The sequence below is a fragment of the Chamaea fasciata genome, unplaced genomic scaffold (genome assembly GCF_029207755.1).
Source record: "Chamaea fasciata isolate MVZ Bird 193981 ecotype frontalis unplaced genomic scaffold, bChaFas1.0.hap1 SCAF_8, whole genome shotgun sequence".
Classification (NCBI taxonomy): domain Eukaryota; kingdom Metazoa; phylum Chordata; class Aves; order Passeriformes; family Sylviidae; genus Chamaea; species Chamaea fasciata.
The window spans coordinates 12,592,647-12,607,731 of record NW_027094093.1 but is presented as its reverse complement, the minus strand read 5'-3'; the positions used below and the strand labels follow the sequence as shown (position 1 = coordinate 12,607,731).

General features: G+C 42.0%; 1 protein-coding gene across 2 annotated transcripts; it reads left to right on the top strand.

The window, feature by feature from the left end:
* Window positions 1–1,130: 1,130 nt before the first annotated feature.
* SUMO1 (small ubiquitin like modifier 1) lies at window positions 1,131–13,354 on the top strand. Of its 2 annotated transcripts, none has more exons than XM_066189701.1 (5): window positions 1,131–1,236; window positions 8,583–8,657; window positions 9,850–9,927; window positions 11,583–11,654; window positions 12,485–13,354. In XM_066189701.1, exons 1-5 carry the CDS (start codon window positions 1,198–1,200, stop codon window positions 12,551–12,553), a joined length of 333 nt encoding a protein of 110 aa, XP_066045798.1. In that variant the 5' UTR covers window positions 1,131–1,197; the 3' UTR covers window positions 12,554–13,354. The 2 variants fall into 2 exon arrangements, with proteins under 2 accessions (XP_066045798.1, XP_066045799.1); XM_066189702.1 differs by lacking the exon at window positions 1,131–1,236 and adding an exon at window positions 3,441–3,555.
* Window positions 13,355–15,085: the final 1,731 nt, after the last annotated feature.

The following is a 15,085-nucleotide window of genomic DNA, read 5'->3' as shown; positions in this document are numbered from 1 at the left end:
ACCGCTCCCGCGGCCTGACCTGCAGTTCATCGCACAGAACACAGTTCCTTTGCGTACAGAACTATTGACAGAGCGCGATTGTGCGTGTTTAAAAGCTTGGCTTCGCCGACAGACACGCACCAAATCCTGCTCGCGTGGAACACGCCTTTCCCCGCGCTGCTGTGCTCTCCCCGGGGCACGGGCAGGTCTGTCCGGGGGAAGGCAGGGCCGGGGGCGCTGGGGCGGCCACTGGTGCCACCTCCTGCTCTGGTGCCACCTCCTGCTTTGTCCTTGGCACGGCCCGGGGGCACAGCACAGCGCGGTGCCTGGCTGACCTAGTTCTGTGCCGCGGCCCTGCTGGGGGACCGACAGCTGCGTGCCGGTGGGAGGCGGGCGGAAAGCGCCGCTCCCTACCCTCAGAAACCCCCGCTTATTTCACAGGCAGGGTTATCTGTACTGAAAACAGGCAGAGATTTTCCTACCCGCAGGAAGAGAGGCTCCGAGAAACGCTTGGGCTTTGATTTGTATCAGACATTCATTGCTGCATTTTATGCAACCATCGTGTATGAGTCAGCACGCCTTTGTTTCCTCCCTGCAAGGAGTATGCTGGAAAGCCAATAGTCACAGAAATCTGTGGATTTGTATAATTCTGAAGGTTTTTTTTTTCTCCTAGGAAAGACTTAGGTGCTTTACATAAAGTAACCATTAAAAAAAAAAAAAATCCCACAACCAGTAGTATTGCCAAAGAAATTAGGTTCAAGGAAGTAGTGAATTTCCAGATTCCGCCTAGTTTTAAAGCCCTGGTTCTGGCCCTGCTGGCAGGGGCAAGTGTTATTATGTAAGAGCTACTCTTAGCTGGCTGCCCTAGAACACTGCATTCATCCTGTTTGCTAGCACTAACCCCTCTCAGGCAAGCAAATTGGCATTATGAGATTACAGATTGTTCTTAGGGTAAAGTCTGCTTTTTAGAGAAATCTGTTTCTGATGGACTGAAGAAGCTTTGCAGAGACTATATGTTGGGCCAATAGCTTTGAGGAAAACCTTTTACAGCTATTGGCTCCTAAACTAGACAGCAGCTTTGGAGAAATTAGTCTACAGAGGTGAACTTTATTGGCTTCAGGTGACAGATTAGGTGCAGATAGGGAAATAAGAGACATTATAAAGTGCCTGAGAATTCAGGGAGGTTATTAGGGCAAGTAGCATTGGCAGTGCACACAAATGCAAGGCCGACTTTGGGTTTTGTGGGAAGAAGCTTGTGTAAGTATCTTTGGTATTTTTAAAACAGCTTTTGTTGTTTTCTCTTTAAGTGTGTTCCATGTTGAATTTGACCTGTCAAAAAAGGAAAGTGGGAACTTCACTGCTATACGTCCACAGTTCTCATAGGCCCAGCAGAGATTAATTTTGAAGGTCCTGCACAAATCTAGTTTGTGTCTTGAAGAGCTAATGCATCCACAAGTGATTGGGTAAGAAGGGTGTCAGGAAAGGTGGTGTTACTGTTAGTGTGTATGCTGATAAGCACATTCTAACCCTGTGTCTTTATGGCTGTTTATGTGGATATGTAGCTGCATTCTGACTCATGTGAGTGTTAGCTTTTATTATGGGATTACATGAAAAAATTGGGTTTGTGCCAGAGTCTGAGACTTTGGCCTTAGCACTGTAAGGCTCTGTTTTTAAAAATCCCTTAAGTTTATAAAGAACAGTAATGTTCAGGATAGAATATTTGTCATTTTCCATTCTGTTAGCATTGTGTGTTGCTGTGGAGCCTTTGCATGGCTTATTTTGGTGCTTTGTGTGTGTTATTAAGCTCATAATGAGCTCTTACTGTGAGCTTGGCATAGCATGAACATATTTGGCTTTTCTGCCTGCTTGGCCTTGTCTAAGAAAGATCATCTTCATTCTGTAGCTCTGTACAGCATTTGTTTTGGTTCTCTTTTTTTTTTTTTTTTCCCTTGTTAATTCTGAATTATTTTAACAGTTGTGATTAAAACTAATTCCTATGAGTCTGGATACTGATTGTTCCACTGGCTGGTAAAAGTGCACCTCTTGGTGTAGCTGTGTTTATAACTTGGCATTCAGTGACATACAGAAATGCGGGCACAGAGTGCAGCTGCTTTGGTGTTTGCTGTTATTACGAGGGAACATAGCACACAGAGCATTGAGCTGTTTGTGTTAATGAATGCCCTGTGCCCAGAGCTAATGAATGTACTCTGCCCTTTCCCAAAGGTAGCTGGTAAAGTTAAAACTTTGTTTAGCAGTATGAGGATAATAATCTCTGGCTTCAATTGAGCTAATTTCTGTTGATTCATTGATTTCACATTCATGTTATTTTATAGTTCTCATGTGTGGGTTTTTTTCTACTTGCTGGCCACTGTGATCTAAGCATATGCCTATGCCAGCAGAGATGCCATGCAAGGGTTGCCTGAGCGGTTGTAGCGGGGATGTTAGGACTCCATGCTATAGTCCAAACAGCTCGCAGCCTAAATGTAATCTTTTAGGTAAGTGTTGCTTCTTGTGCAGACTTCTGAATAGCCATGCTGTGCCAATGTAAAGCAGGGCACCTATTCTGTTTTAATGATATATCTTCGCAAATTTGTTCAAATACAACTGCCTGGGTGCAGATTTGCTTAATACATGCAGATCCCATTGCTTGTGTGGTTGCAATGACTTAAAAAAAAAAAAAAAAAGCAAACTGTGCCTAAGTAGAAGAGTGAGTTTTGTTTTGACATATTATCTTAGTAAAAACCTTAGCAAGATAGTAGAGGTAGGCATAATGAAAGTGACTTTTGCTCTAGATGTGCTGTTGTGGGAAGGATTATGTCACTTCACAGAATTGTTAGGATTGGAAGGGATCTCTGAGACCATCGAGTCCAACCCCTGCCACGTCAGGGTCACCTGGAGCAGGTGACAGAGGAACACGTCCAGGTGGGGTTTGAATGTCTCTAGAGAGGGAGACTCCGTGACTTCCCTGCAGCCTGTTCCAGTGCTCTGCCACCCTCCACGTAAAGCAGTTCTTTCTCAAGCTGAGGTGGAACTGTGTTTTAGTTTATGGGCCATTACTCCTTGTCCTGTCAGTGAGCACCGCTGGGAAGTGTCTGGCACCATCCTCATGGCACCCGAGGCATTGACATGCATTCATGAGATCTTGGCACCCGCCTTTGAGGGATTTATATGCACTCATGAGATCCCCTCGCAATCTTCTCCAGACTGAACAGGCCCGGCTCCCGCAGTCTCTCCTCATGAAGAGAGATGCTCCAGGCCCTTAATCATCTTGGTGGCGTCCGCTGGACTCTCTCGAGCTGCTCCGGTCTCCACGGTGCCCGCAACGTTCGGCGCTCCTTCCAACGGCCGTTCCCCCTCTCGGCCGGGCCCTGTCGGGAGCCGGCGCCGCGGCAGCGCCGTGCGAGGGCCGGGAGCGGCCGCGGGCGGAGCCCGGGCGGGAAGTGAGCTCAGGCGCACAGGAAATCCCGCCCGTGCCGCGGCCCTGTGTTTGCGCTGCGGGCAGAGAAAGGAGCGGAGCGCCTGCAGCGGCCCAGCCGAGCCTGCCGCACGACACGGGGCCGAGCCATGTCTGACCAGGTACGGGCAGCTGTCCCGGCCGCGGGGGGACGGCGCGGCGGCCCGGGGGCGCGGGAGGAGCTGCCTGCGCCCCCCGCCCGCACTCTCCGCGGCCGCGGGGCAGCTCCGGCCCGGGGCGAGCGGAGTCGCGGCCGCTCGGAGGGCGCCGGGGGAATGTTCCCCTAGGGAAGTGTGTGTGGATGCCGATCTCCGACCTCGGGCAGGTTCGGGCCCCGCTCCCCTTGCATTTTAATCATTTTTTTCCCCTTCCCCCGCCGTGTTTCGCGAGGAGCGCGGGCGGGCTCCGGGCAGGGATACTCGGGGGCCGGGGCGGCGTCCGGACGGAGCGGGATCGCCGCCGGGGCAGCCCCGGCCCTGGAAACCCGGGGGTGCAGCGAGGGGTGAGCTGTGTTGCACTACAGTTGTTTCCTTTCTTTTTCCATTTCCCCGGTGTGTAGCAGGATGCTTTTTCCCCGGAGCGGGCTTTGTGTAGGTTAGGCTAGGCTTGCCGGGTCCTCGATTCGCCCTAGGAATGCGAAAGCCTGGGTTTCTCCCCCTCCTTTCTCAGGCGAGCCTGGCTTGCCTGTATTAAACACCTCGTCCTTTGTCAAGGCTCCGTCCTGCCTTCGCTCCGAGTAATATTCTCGTCATGCCCCCATCATTTCTGTCTTCTGAGCCGGGAACTTAAATAGTTGCTTGTACCGCAAGTTCCTGTGTTGCTCGGCCTGGCATGTATACGGTGCTTTGCTTACAACTATTGCTTTAGGCTATGTGACGTGCTGGTGGAAAGTTAAAACAGCGTTCCCGTTTTAATTTGTATTCTTTTTTGCTTTATTTTTTACATTTTCGTCGTAGGGCACTGTTTTCTAACTTTGATTTTCCCCCAAGCGTAAGCATCACGATAATGTCAGTACCCGCAAATGTTTCTTGTAGTGCTGTGAAGTCAAGAATAGTGCTGGTGCCAGCCAGGAAATTACAAGTCCCCAGGGATAAGGCTCAGCTTAGTGCATGCCGTGTCTGCTTTGGGGAGTAGCCTTGGCGCAGTATGAGTGGCGAAAAGAAGCCAGTGCTGTGTGCGCTGGTGGTCTTGCTCCCCGCCCCCGACTTTCCAGCACAATGCAGCTGACGACGGCGCTGCTGCCGCTCTGTGCCGGCGAGAGGGGCAGCTGGGAGCACAGCGATTGCTGCCGCCTAGGAGGACACATTGCCCCCGTAGTGAAATACGTCGAAGTGACTGCATTAAAAAAAAAAATACAAACCCACCAACAATTTCTGAACTAGATTTTATAGACAGATGTTCACGTGACCTGCTCTGTAGTTGTCCGCGTACGTGAACCGCGGCGTGTTTTAACAAATAGCAGCTTTCATTAGTTAGGGAAATCCTTCTTCAGGCAAGTTCTGCTCAAACACATGCGTGTTTTGTCTTTGGGACTGCTTGAAGTATGTAAAATTCCACGTATGTCATAACCTGTTGTGGCTATATATCTTAAAAATCTGTGAGTAAGGAGCCTGCTGTTTATTTTTAATAGATAAGCAAAACACTGTTAGACGTTGTGTCATTCATTTCTGGGGAATGTGCAACAAGAGCTAAACAGATGTTTAAGTAGAGGATAATTTAAGGTTGTGCAGCACTGTAAATCTCATTCCTCTGCTTATCAATCCTAGAAGAATAACTGGATTACCTAAAATTGTGAATTGCTTAAAGTATCGTTCTTTTTGGCCCTGGAATTAAGTTGAGGGGGATCATTTATCACCAGTAAAGGAAGGGGTTACTTTATTTTCACTGGGAAATTGACTTTTATGATAAGTAAGAATGCCTGAAAGAAGGGCAGACTTCAAAAAAACACATGGTTGCTTAGTGGGATCTAAGCAAAAACGAAACAAAACACAAATTGTTTTCCCCTCCCTGCAAGTGTCTTAGGCTATTTTTTTTTTTTTTTTGCTTTATTTGACTCTAAATGTTATCTGTTCATGTACTGCCAATAAAGAATGCTATCGTTTGTATGTATGTTTTCCACTCCTATAAAAAATGTAAGAGTTTATTTGCCTTGTTAGCAAGTATGTTGTACTTCTGTTCCTCTAGTAATTTTGGTTTTGTCGATTTTTCTTTAAAATGCTGAGTATAGGGTTTGGTTTTTTTAAGGTTAGACTTTGAAGTTTGAGCCCTTCTGAAAACTGGAGGAGGAAACTTGCAATATGTTGCCTCACCATGTTTGTGTGTTTTGTTTTTGTTAGTTGCACCAGTGTGTTTCATCCAAGAAACTTTGTATGCTTTTTAGGGTCGTTATCTAAGTGTGAGACAGTGCTAAGAGCCTTATTTTATGCTCTTTAGGAAAACTGCAGTGAAGCCTTTAAAACCTTAGGCATCTAATGAAAAATTAGAAGTTGGAGTGTTGTGGTGTTTCTGTTCTCTTTGTATGGTGCTCTTTTTCATGTCCTGTTTCATGAGGTACCCTAAAGCACCTGTTCTTTTCACAGGGCAAGAAGTCTGGAGGCTTGCTTGCTAATTGCTGTTCCAGGATTTTGTTAATGAATGCTAGTAGTTTTAACAACTTTACAGTCACCTTCCTTTCTTTATTCTTAAGTGTTTTTGTGTTGCCTTCACCATTTGGCATTGAATGGCAGTATAGTTCACTGACAAACTGCGGAGAGCTTTTTCAGACTTGCTGGGTCTTGTATCCTGATGTAAAATATTTTACTCGTATTTTAAGCTTTGATTATTGGTACTTCTGTTATTTGATATTATTTCTCTCTTCCTGAAGCTACAGCTTTCTTTCATTTTTTGGGTGAGAGGTTGTGGGGCTTTAAACGAGCATCTTTATGGTTTGAAGACTCCAATTCCCTCTGCTTATTCCACTGTTTGCTGCTTTCCCTGTTCGTTTTTAATACTAGAGCCCTCTTTCCTTGAGGGTAGGAATCAAGTGTGAATCATAGTTTTATCACTCATATTGGCCAGAGGCACTGTCACAGTAGCAATGATCATTAGTAATATCTTGTACAAGGTGATTTGGTTTGGAAGCCTGAGTAGGTAGATCTGTTACAATGTACAGAACTATATAACTACTACAGATACCTCTGCTGCTGGGATAATATGCTGTCATGCAATTTGGGAAGTAAATTTAGACAGTGACTGACCTAAAATGCCATGTAAAGGGACAGAGTGTTCTTAGAAATTCTTTCAGTAATAGTGAAACAGAAGCTAGTTTTGAAGTACAGACTTCAGATCAGTAGAGATCTGAATCTTGCTGTGAATCCTAGAGCTTAGTAATCCTAGATAGATTTTAATAAAGATATTAAAACTGCTGTTTGTGCAAGTTATCGGAAGAAGTTGCAGGTTCTTGTTTTTGTTTCTTTCTGGTCAGGAGTGAATACCAGTGTGTTTCTATTCCTGCAAGTAGTCCCAGAAGCTTAGAGTCCAAATGTGTTAGGGGAGAGTTTGGTAGGGAGCACAGGTGATCTGACTGTGTTACCTGTGAAGAACTCCTTTCATGCTTATAAAATGACTTGAAGGCCTGTGTGTGTCAGGCTTCTTGAAAGCCTGGGCTGAGTTTTTGGACTTGAGCTTGAAGGGTGATGAATCAGTCCCTGCAGTTTAGGTTGTGCCTGGATGGGTATTAAAAAAATAAAAGGTATTCAAACCAGGTGGAGTCTCTGGCTCATACTTCTTTCCATTGTAGAAACTGAATTGATCTGGGTTGAGGCAGTGAGTCAAACAGATAGAAAGAACACTTCCTCTCTTTCTTTACTCCAGATTGAGACTGGTACAGATGGGAAGGGTGTTTGCTGACTTGCCCTATGCCCTTCCCTGATCTTTTACTGTTCAAAGAAGTTGTGTGTATTTAACTTCTTTAAGGAGGAGGGAGGAAAAATCTTAAAAAGGTTTTTATCTGGAGATAGAGACCTATCTGGATGGACTTAATAGAGAAGGTTAGTATTTTGTGTGTTTTTGGAACTTGATCCTAAATTTCAACTATACAAAGGATATTTCTGTACATTTAGCAAAAAGTCCCTTTTGGGATGGGAGCCTGTGTTAGGCACCTGTATATGTTTTGTTTATTTTGTCTACAATGTTAAGCAGTAAAATATAAAAGAAAGATTTCAAACATGATCAGCAGGGTACCTGTGGTCATGACTACTTGGGAACACTTCTTCGCTGAGCACCATCTAGACCTGATGTCTGTGTAAAATCCTTTTGTCCTGCAGTGGAACATCGCTAAAGGCCTGATGCAGGATATGTAGTGACAGGCAAGGAATGGGGTTAATAGTACCTGATTTCTCACTTGTTTCATCTGTGAACCGGTAACATGAAAACTCTGATGTCCTTAATTAATGTCTTAGAGTGTATAACACTTAAACCCTTTTGATGAGCTTTAGTGCTCAAGTTGTTGGATCAAACTTGTCTGTACAGTTAATTCTTATCCTGGAAAGATATCAAAACACTATAGTGCTTGGAACTGCACCTTTTAAAACTTTGAAGTATTGTGGTCCTAAAACAAATGTGTTAGAAGGAAGCTCTCTTGTTGTCATAGGAAAGAAGGTAGCTGACCAGCCTTTTGAAAATCAGAACTACCTTTGATGCAATGAGTTGAAAAATGTTTGCATGGTTCACTCTCTTTAAGTTGATAGGGTGTCACAAGTGCTTTCTGTTTACTCTCCTCAGTGTTCCTTTTTTCTGTCAAGTATCTGAGCCTCTTAGTACACTTCTTGTGGGTTTTGTACAGTTTGTTTGTTGTCTAGGAGTAGAGGTATAAAATCATACTTCTTATTTTTGTATGTCATCTATTTCCAAATGATTCTTCTCTCATCCCTTATGTTCTTTATGGTGTTTCTTTTCTCTCATTAAATGAACTTCTCACAGGTAGACAGACAACCTTTCATAGTACTATGTTGCTGTTATTTTTGTGCATATTCACAGCAAGAAAGAAAGAAGACACCTTGAGTGGTCTGATTTCACCCAATAAAGAGGATGATAGCTGCCATACTGTCTAGTAAAAATAATGAAGTGTTGGACTGATGAGATTTTTTAATTCTTTTTTTTTTTCTTTCAGGAAGCAAAACCTTCAGCTGAGGATTTAGGAGATAAGAAAGAAGGAGAGTACATTAAACTCAAAGTCATTGGACAGGTGAGTTTTTTGCATAATTGCTTGCTGACATTTGGTGGAGTTGTGCCTTCTTGTATGGTAGAAATGACCAAATGCAAGTTGATACTTTCAGTTCTTTAGTGTGGATCCTCCCCTGCCATAAACTACTTCCAGTTGCCAGAAATGTGTATTAGTATACTCTGGTGTGCTTTTGTGATGTATTGAGGGATTAATTTATCCAAGGTTTTGAATGAAGTAAGTGGCAAACCTGATAAACTCAGGTCCTCAAAGTTTGTGTAGTACCCTGGGCCTGAGGTCAGCTTTCTTTTTCAGGGATAGGAGAAGGATTGTTGTACAATTTACCCTGTTGGTAAATGTAGCAACCAGATGCATGGTGGATTAGAAGTCTGTATTCAGGCTGTGCAGGAATGAGAATGTTGGACTCTTCTGTGCAAAGAACCCCTAGTTCATATGATTTAGCTAGGATTGTTGGAGTTGTATTGTTTGCTGCAGTTGGGTGGAGACAGGTGACTTTCAAGCAGGACTAACAGAAACTACCTTACCTCTTGCTGGCCTAATGAGAAATAACAAGAACACGTTGTAAAGCTGAAAGTGGCCCACACGCCTTTTGCACAGAACCTCTTGCAATCTGTTTCATCTGTAGCCATTTTGACAGTTGCAGCTGCTTGCATCTTATGGCTGGTGGGAAGGACTACAGAATAATAAGACCTGAGATTACTCCTTAGGTTAGTCTTGTGTTGCCAAGTCTGCCTGTATCCTAACTTCTAGATAATTACTCTAATTGAACAAGGTTTCGTATATATTTTGAAGTGCAAGCTTTAACTTGTCTCTTTAGGAATCACAGAGCAGAAATCCCCTGCATATGTATGTTTGTATTTCATAAGTATATCATCTGGGTAAAGATGGCAGCACAGACTGAACCATGTATAGGTTTTAGTAATTTTAAATCCAAAACTCCCCATGTTGAGCCTAAGGCTATACTATGCCATCTGTTTTTTTAAAAAGCACTTCCTGTGGAAGTACATAGTGAATTTAGTGACTGATAAATCATCCTGGAGGTTCATATTATGATGCACCAAGGTATGCATGGTGATAGTTAAATCACATTCCATGTTTCAGGTAAGTTTTTTCCTTAATGAAATGTTTAAAAATAAAATAGTTAAAGTTAGCAGTTACTACAAGGAGAGTAAATTTTTTTCTTTTCTGTCCTTAGGACAGCAGTGAAATTCACTTCAAGGTGAAAATGACAACACACCTCAAGAAGCTCAAAGAATCATACTGTCAAAGACAGGTTTGTGGAACAATGACATTCTTTAAAAAGAAAATAAAAATCCAAACCACTTTTCTCACTGTGCTTTCAAATAAACACTTTTGAGGTATCTGATGGTACAAATATAATGGATTTCCTTGTTTCTTTTGACAAGTAAAAGTATTCCTATGTAAGACAATTGTGAAGTTATACTCCTAAGTTCAAGAAATCTGCAGTATTAATTCTGGATGTAGGTAAATAGTAACAATTGTTACAGAAAAAAATGTATCTTCACTTCTAGATTCTGTGGGAGATATTGTGGATTCACAGCTGCTATTTCCAGAAGCCCTGGCCTAGTTTGCCCTCAGCTTTGGGGATAGATGCCTTGTGTGGCCTTCTCTTGGATAAGTGTGTTGGAGTTCACTTCAGGAGATATAATCATAAGTAATAATACTTTGGGGGCTTTTTCCTAATTCTTTGAGACAAGTTGAACTTGTCATTGAAGTGTTCTTTCACAAAATGTGTTCTTTTTGGCTGTCTTTCTGAAGTAGGAAGAAAGAAAAGATCAACACCAGATACATTTGTAGCCAAATCCAAATAGTTACATTTATGATTAATTTTAAAGATCTGAAATTTAAAAAAAAAAAAATCTTGGAAATAATTTGTGCAGCAGTATTACTGACTAATGAACATGCATGTGTGGAATTCTTTCTTAAAGAAAGAAAGAATTATTTGAATGAGCACACCTGTATCTCCTGAGCTGAATTCTAGAGGGTCTGTGATTTCCTTCACAGCAATCAGTGCAGTTTTTGGTGTTAAGTAGCTTTTCTCTGGTAAAGGGACTATGAACATTTCTGCCACATTGGCCAGAGGGATTGTTGAAACCCTGTGAAGATCTGCCCTTACCTGAGAAAGTTTTCTGCCTAGTTATTTGCAAGCAGTATTTGAGAGCTAAGTGATAAAATTGTGTCATATTTCACATGAGTTTGTTTTGCTCATAACTTGAAAGAGAAGAAAGAGATGAGGTGTTTGCCTTATCTGTTGATGTGAAGTATGACATTCTGCCAGAACATGGGCAGGTTGTGCAACAGACATACTTTAACTTAACTCTGTTTACCTTTGGGATGTTTGTTTCTCCTTGTTTGAATGCTGTTCGTTTTTCTCCCCCTCCGCTCTGCTCTTTCTTGTTCCCAGTGCTGAGCATTTGCAGAATTGATAATGGTAAAGGTTGCAATTCCTTCCTGTAGCCATAGAAGATTGGGGAAGCAAGGGTAGGAGTTCATGAAGTAAACACCATGTTCCTCCTGTTGCCTTAGGATCCTCAAATAAGGCTGATATATGCAGTTCAGAAAAATACATGTGTAATGATAACTTGGGAGAGAGGGTATAGTCAGTACTTAATTCATAAATAAAAACAAGTTTAAAAAGCTAAGGAAACTTCCAAGTTGTTGAGCTGGAACTCCAGTGAGATTCTGGAATAAACATGCCTTTTGGCACTATCGTGCTTTTTGAGTCACTTCTTTGTAGTCTACATGAGTGCAGCGGAATATCTGAGCTCCCTGTGTAACAGGAACTATCACTCTTCTGTGACTTTCATGTGGGGTTTTTTTTTTTATTTTAAATGTTTTTTCTTGTAAACCCATACAAGATTCAGTAAGCTGGGGTTTTTTTTCTTATACATCTGTTTCTTTTTTTAGGGTGTTCCAATGAATTCACTCAGGTTTCTCTTCGAGGGTCAGCGAATTACTGATAATCATACCCCCAAGGAGGTGAGTTTCTTTCTAGAAATACAGTTTGGCTATATTTCTTTAACTGGGATCTTTTAGAAAGGCAGATGGGTAGTTTGGAAAGAGCCTGGTTGGACCTCCATGGGTAATGCCTCAGAAAGGAGGATGTAGTCATTGCTTATTAGAGAGAAAAACACAAAGGGAATCTTCCCATTGTTGAGCTTGAACTTCAGTATGACTTTGGAGTAAACATGTATTTAGTTCACATTTAGTAGATCAAAGTGTAAATAAACAGAAAACAGTTACTTCTGTCCAGTGACTTCCACTAATTGTTACAAAAAAGCAGGAAGAAACTCATAATGATGACCTTCTGGAAATACCAAACAAACTTGTTGACTGTGAAATTGAACAAGTTGCTCTCTGTGAGAGAATAGTTGTAAACAGGCTTTGAGTTGCAAGGTGTAGGTGTTAAACTGTATTGTGAGCCAGCAGTGCACTATAGTATATATAATTCATGTGGCTCTAGAGCTGGTGCATTCGGCTGTCATGTTAGTGATATATCCTTGTTCCCCCTAAACAAGGGCTTTAGGGAAAGGTAAACCCAGCAACTTCCAGGCTGATGTGTACTGCTCCACAAGTGGGTCTTTGCTCTAAGACTTTTGCTTTGACTCAAATACCTATGTCTGAAGAAAAAGGGCTAAAAATTGTGAATGTTGTCTAGTAAGATGGCAACTGAGGCTTTCTTCACCCCTTTGATGAATTATGATGGGACAGAGGAACAAAGTATTGTATAATTTGTCTAGAACCTGCTCTGATTTCATCACACCAGATTTGTAACAATTAATTGCTGTTTTTTTTCTCTGTTCTCACAGCTGGGGATGGAGGAGGAAGACGTGATTGAAGTTTATCAGGAACAGACGGGGGGTCACTCAACAGTTTAGATCCTTCTGATTTTCTTCCCCCTTAATCCTTTTTTATTTTTAAATAATAGTTCTTTTGTAATGTGGTGTTCAACACTGAAACTGGCACCCCATCTCTGGGAGTTTACTTTCAAGCGTCTGGTATTTTGAATTCTCGTGCTCATTATACACTATTGTTTCTGTTCTCATTGTGCTGAACTTCTGTGATCCAGCTGCAACCTTGCTCCCCTCTTCCCTTCTGCCCTCCCCTTTAGGAATACATGTACTCACATGCATTTGTATGTTCGCTGGGTTTGTGCATTTCAGGCACGAAGGCTGTAAGATCTGCCAGGTGGGCGAGTGTTCTTAATGACTTCCATATCTGCCCTGAAGTTTTGATGTGTGACTGTCTCACTCCTGGACTATAACTTTCAGTGCGAGATGAAGTTTTTCAGAGAACTAAACTGTGGAGAAGTTGTGTATCCATAACTCAGAGCTATTTTACTTAAATTGTGCTGATGGCCCAATGAAGAAGATTGCCGAGTTGGAAATGGAAAAGGTAGAACTGTTGTCATCTGTTCCTTGCTCCAGAGATGGCTTTGCTGAAGATGTGAAATTGAAAACCCTAATGATTTTTAAATATTACCAGAAGAGCCCAGAAGCATTTTAACCTCATATAGCAATTAGTACCTGCAGGTATCCATGCAAGAATGTTCACAGCAGCCAACTGGTGTTACTTTGACACTCTTGTTTGTACCTTTTGGCCTGGGACGTGGGTTTTGAATGGACATTGTCTGTACCAGCTTCATTTAAAATAAACAAGAAAACCAATTTTATAAACAACTTGCATTTTCTTTTCAAATGTTTGGAAATGAGCAAAACCATTAGAAGTTATAATTAGGGTATGCTTTTCCAGTGACTATAAGCTGAAGCCAGAAAAAAACTTGTGCTCTGTAAATATACCTCATAATTTTTTTTTTCTACTTGCCCTAGTAAAATACTTGATCTGCTTGTTTTGCAGGTGACTCTTAGAGACTACTAGCTGTTTCTTTTCTTGGAAGAGAATATTCACATACAGTTACATAAATGTTCACTTCATGCACAGAATTTAAACTGAAAATGCAGTTTGGAAATAAAGATGGCTTTTAATGTCTACATTTCATATGATATGGTACCATTAAATAATCTATGATGGATGACATGGAAGTGTCATGACAGTTCATTGGGCATCATTATCAGGGTCTACATGTTCCAGCTACCTGCAGATTATAAATGGTCCGTTTGAGAACTTGTTACTGGGTCTGAAAGCTGAGGTGGGAGATTATGGGCAGAGTAGTGTGAAGAGAAGATTTCAGTACTCTCCCTGCTTCACCTCTCTTGCAGATGAATAGGACTTGTTTGGGAAATCAAGTTCCATATAAATGCCAGCTTCAGTTAAAGACGCATGCTGCCATACTTGGAAAAAATAGCAGGTTTTAAGTACTCTTTTTTAATGGCATTTGCTGTAAAGGTAGACGTACATTTTCTTTATGCTTGTGGTTGTCCTGTTCCTGATTTAGTAATACTTTTGTATGCATAGTTGCACAAAGCAATTTTTTAAAGATTAAAATTTTTGTTTACAAAATTTCAGAATATGGGGTTTTCTTAAAATATCTTATGTAATTCAGTTCTTAAGGAAAGAGGGATTGCCACGATGATGTAGAACAACACCCCTTCTCTGCACTTACCTCCAATTACTTTTTGAAAATATTAAATACATTTGCTCCAGAATACCAGGAGTAAAACAGCCTTGTGACTATTACCAGGTCATCTTTTAAATTAAAATTTGTATAATGCTCTTTTTTGTAGGCAAGTTCCTATTATCCGTATTCTGCAAACTAGTAACTGAGGTGCAGCTTACTGGGGTCACTGTGGAAGCTGAAAGCGGAGCTGAGAACTGAATCCACATCCCTGGGGTTTGATGCTAGGACTCTAGTGGCTGCCCTGACTATCTTTGCTTCTAACTGTTCACTTTCCTCTTCCAAATCTGTTTTTATATGCTCATTTACATCAGCTTTCTAGCTGAAGCACTGCATTTGGTTCTCTTGAGACTGTGGAGGAGGGTTTTCTGCAAAATGCAGCTGTAGTAGGATGAAGCTCAAGGCAAAGATTGCTGTCTGTTCTGTAACCTTGTCCTAAAATACATCTCTATAGAGTGGCTGTGGAACCAGTGACAGACTGATTTGACCTCTTTCTCAGACTTGTGAAGCCTCAAAGAGCCTCAACAGACCTGCTGGTCCAAAGTCCTGCCTTTGCTGATAGAACAGTAATGATGGGAAAACGGTCCTCTGCCTCGAAGATTAGTGTTGAGAGCTCTGTGCAAAATGAGAAGACACATGTGCTACAGATGCACCAGTACCCTTACTAAAGAAGTTAATTCTTGGGAATTACAGGTTGAAATAAAACCTGAGTTTTAAAGTAAAACCTCAGTTTTTAAGTCAAGGAGCTAGACTTGATTTTTTTTTTTCCTTGGGAAGAGCTAGTCCTTTTCAAAGAATTTCTTTCTGAAACGGTGGTCTAGAGTGGAAGTTTTAA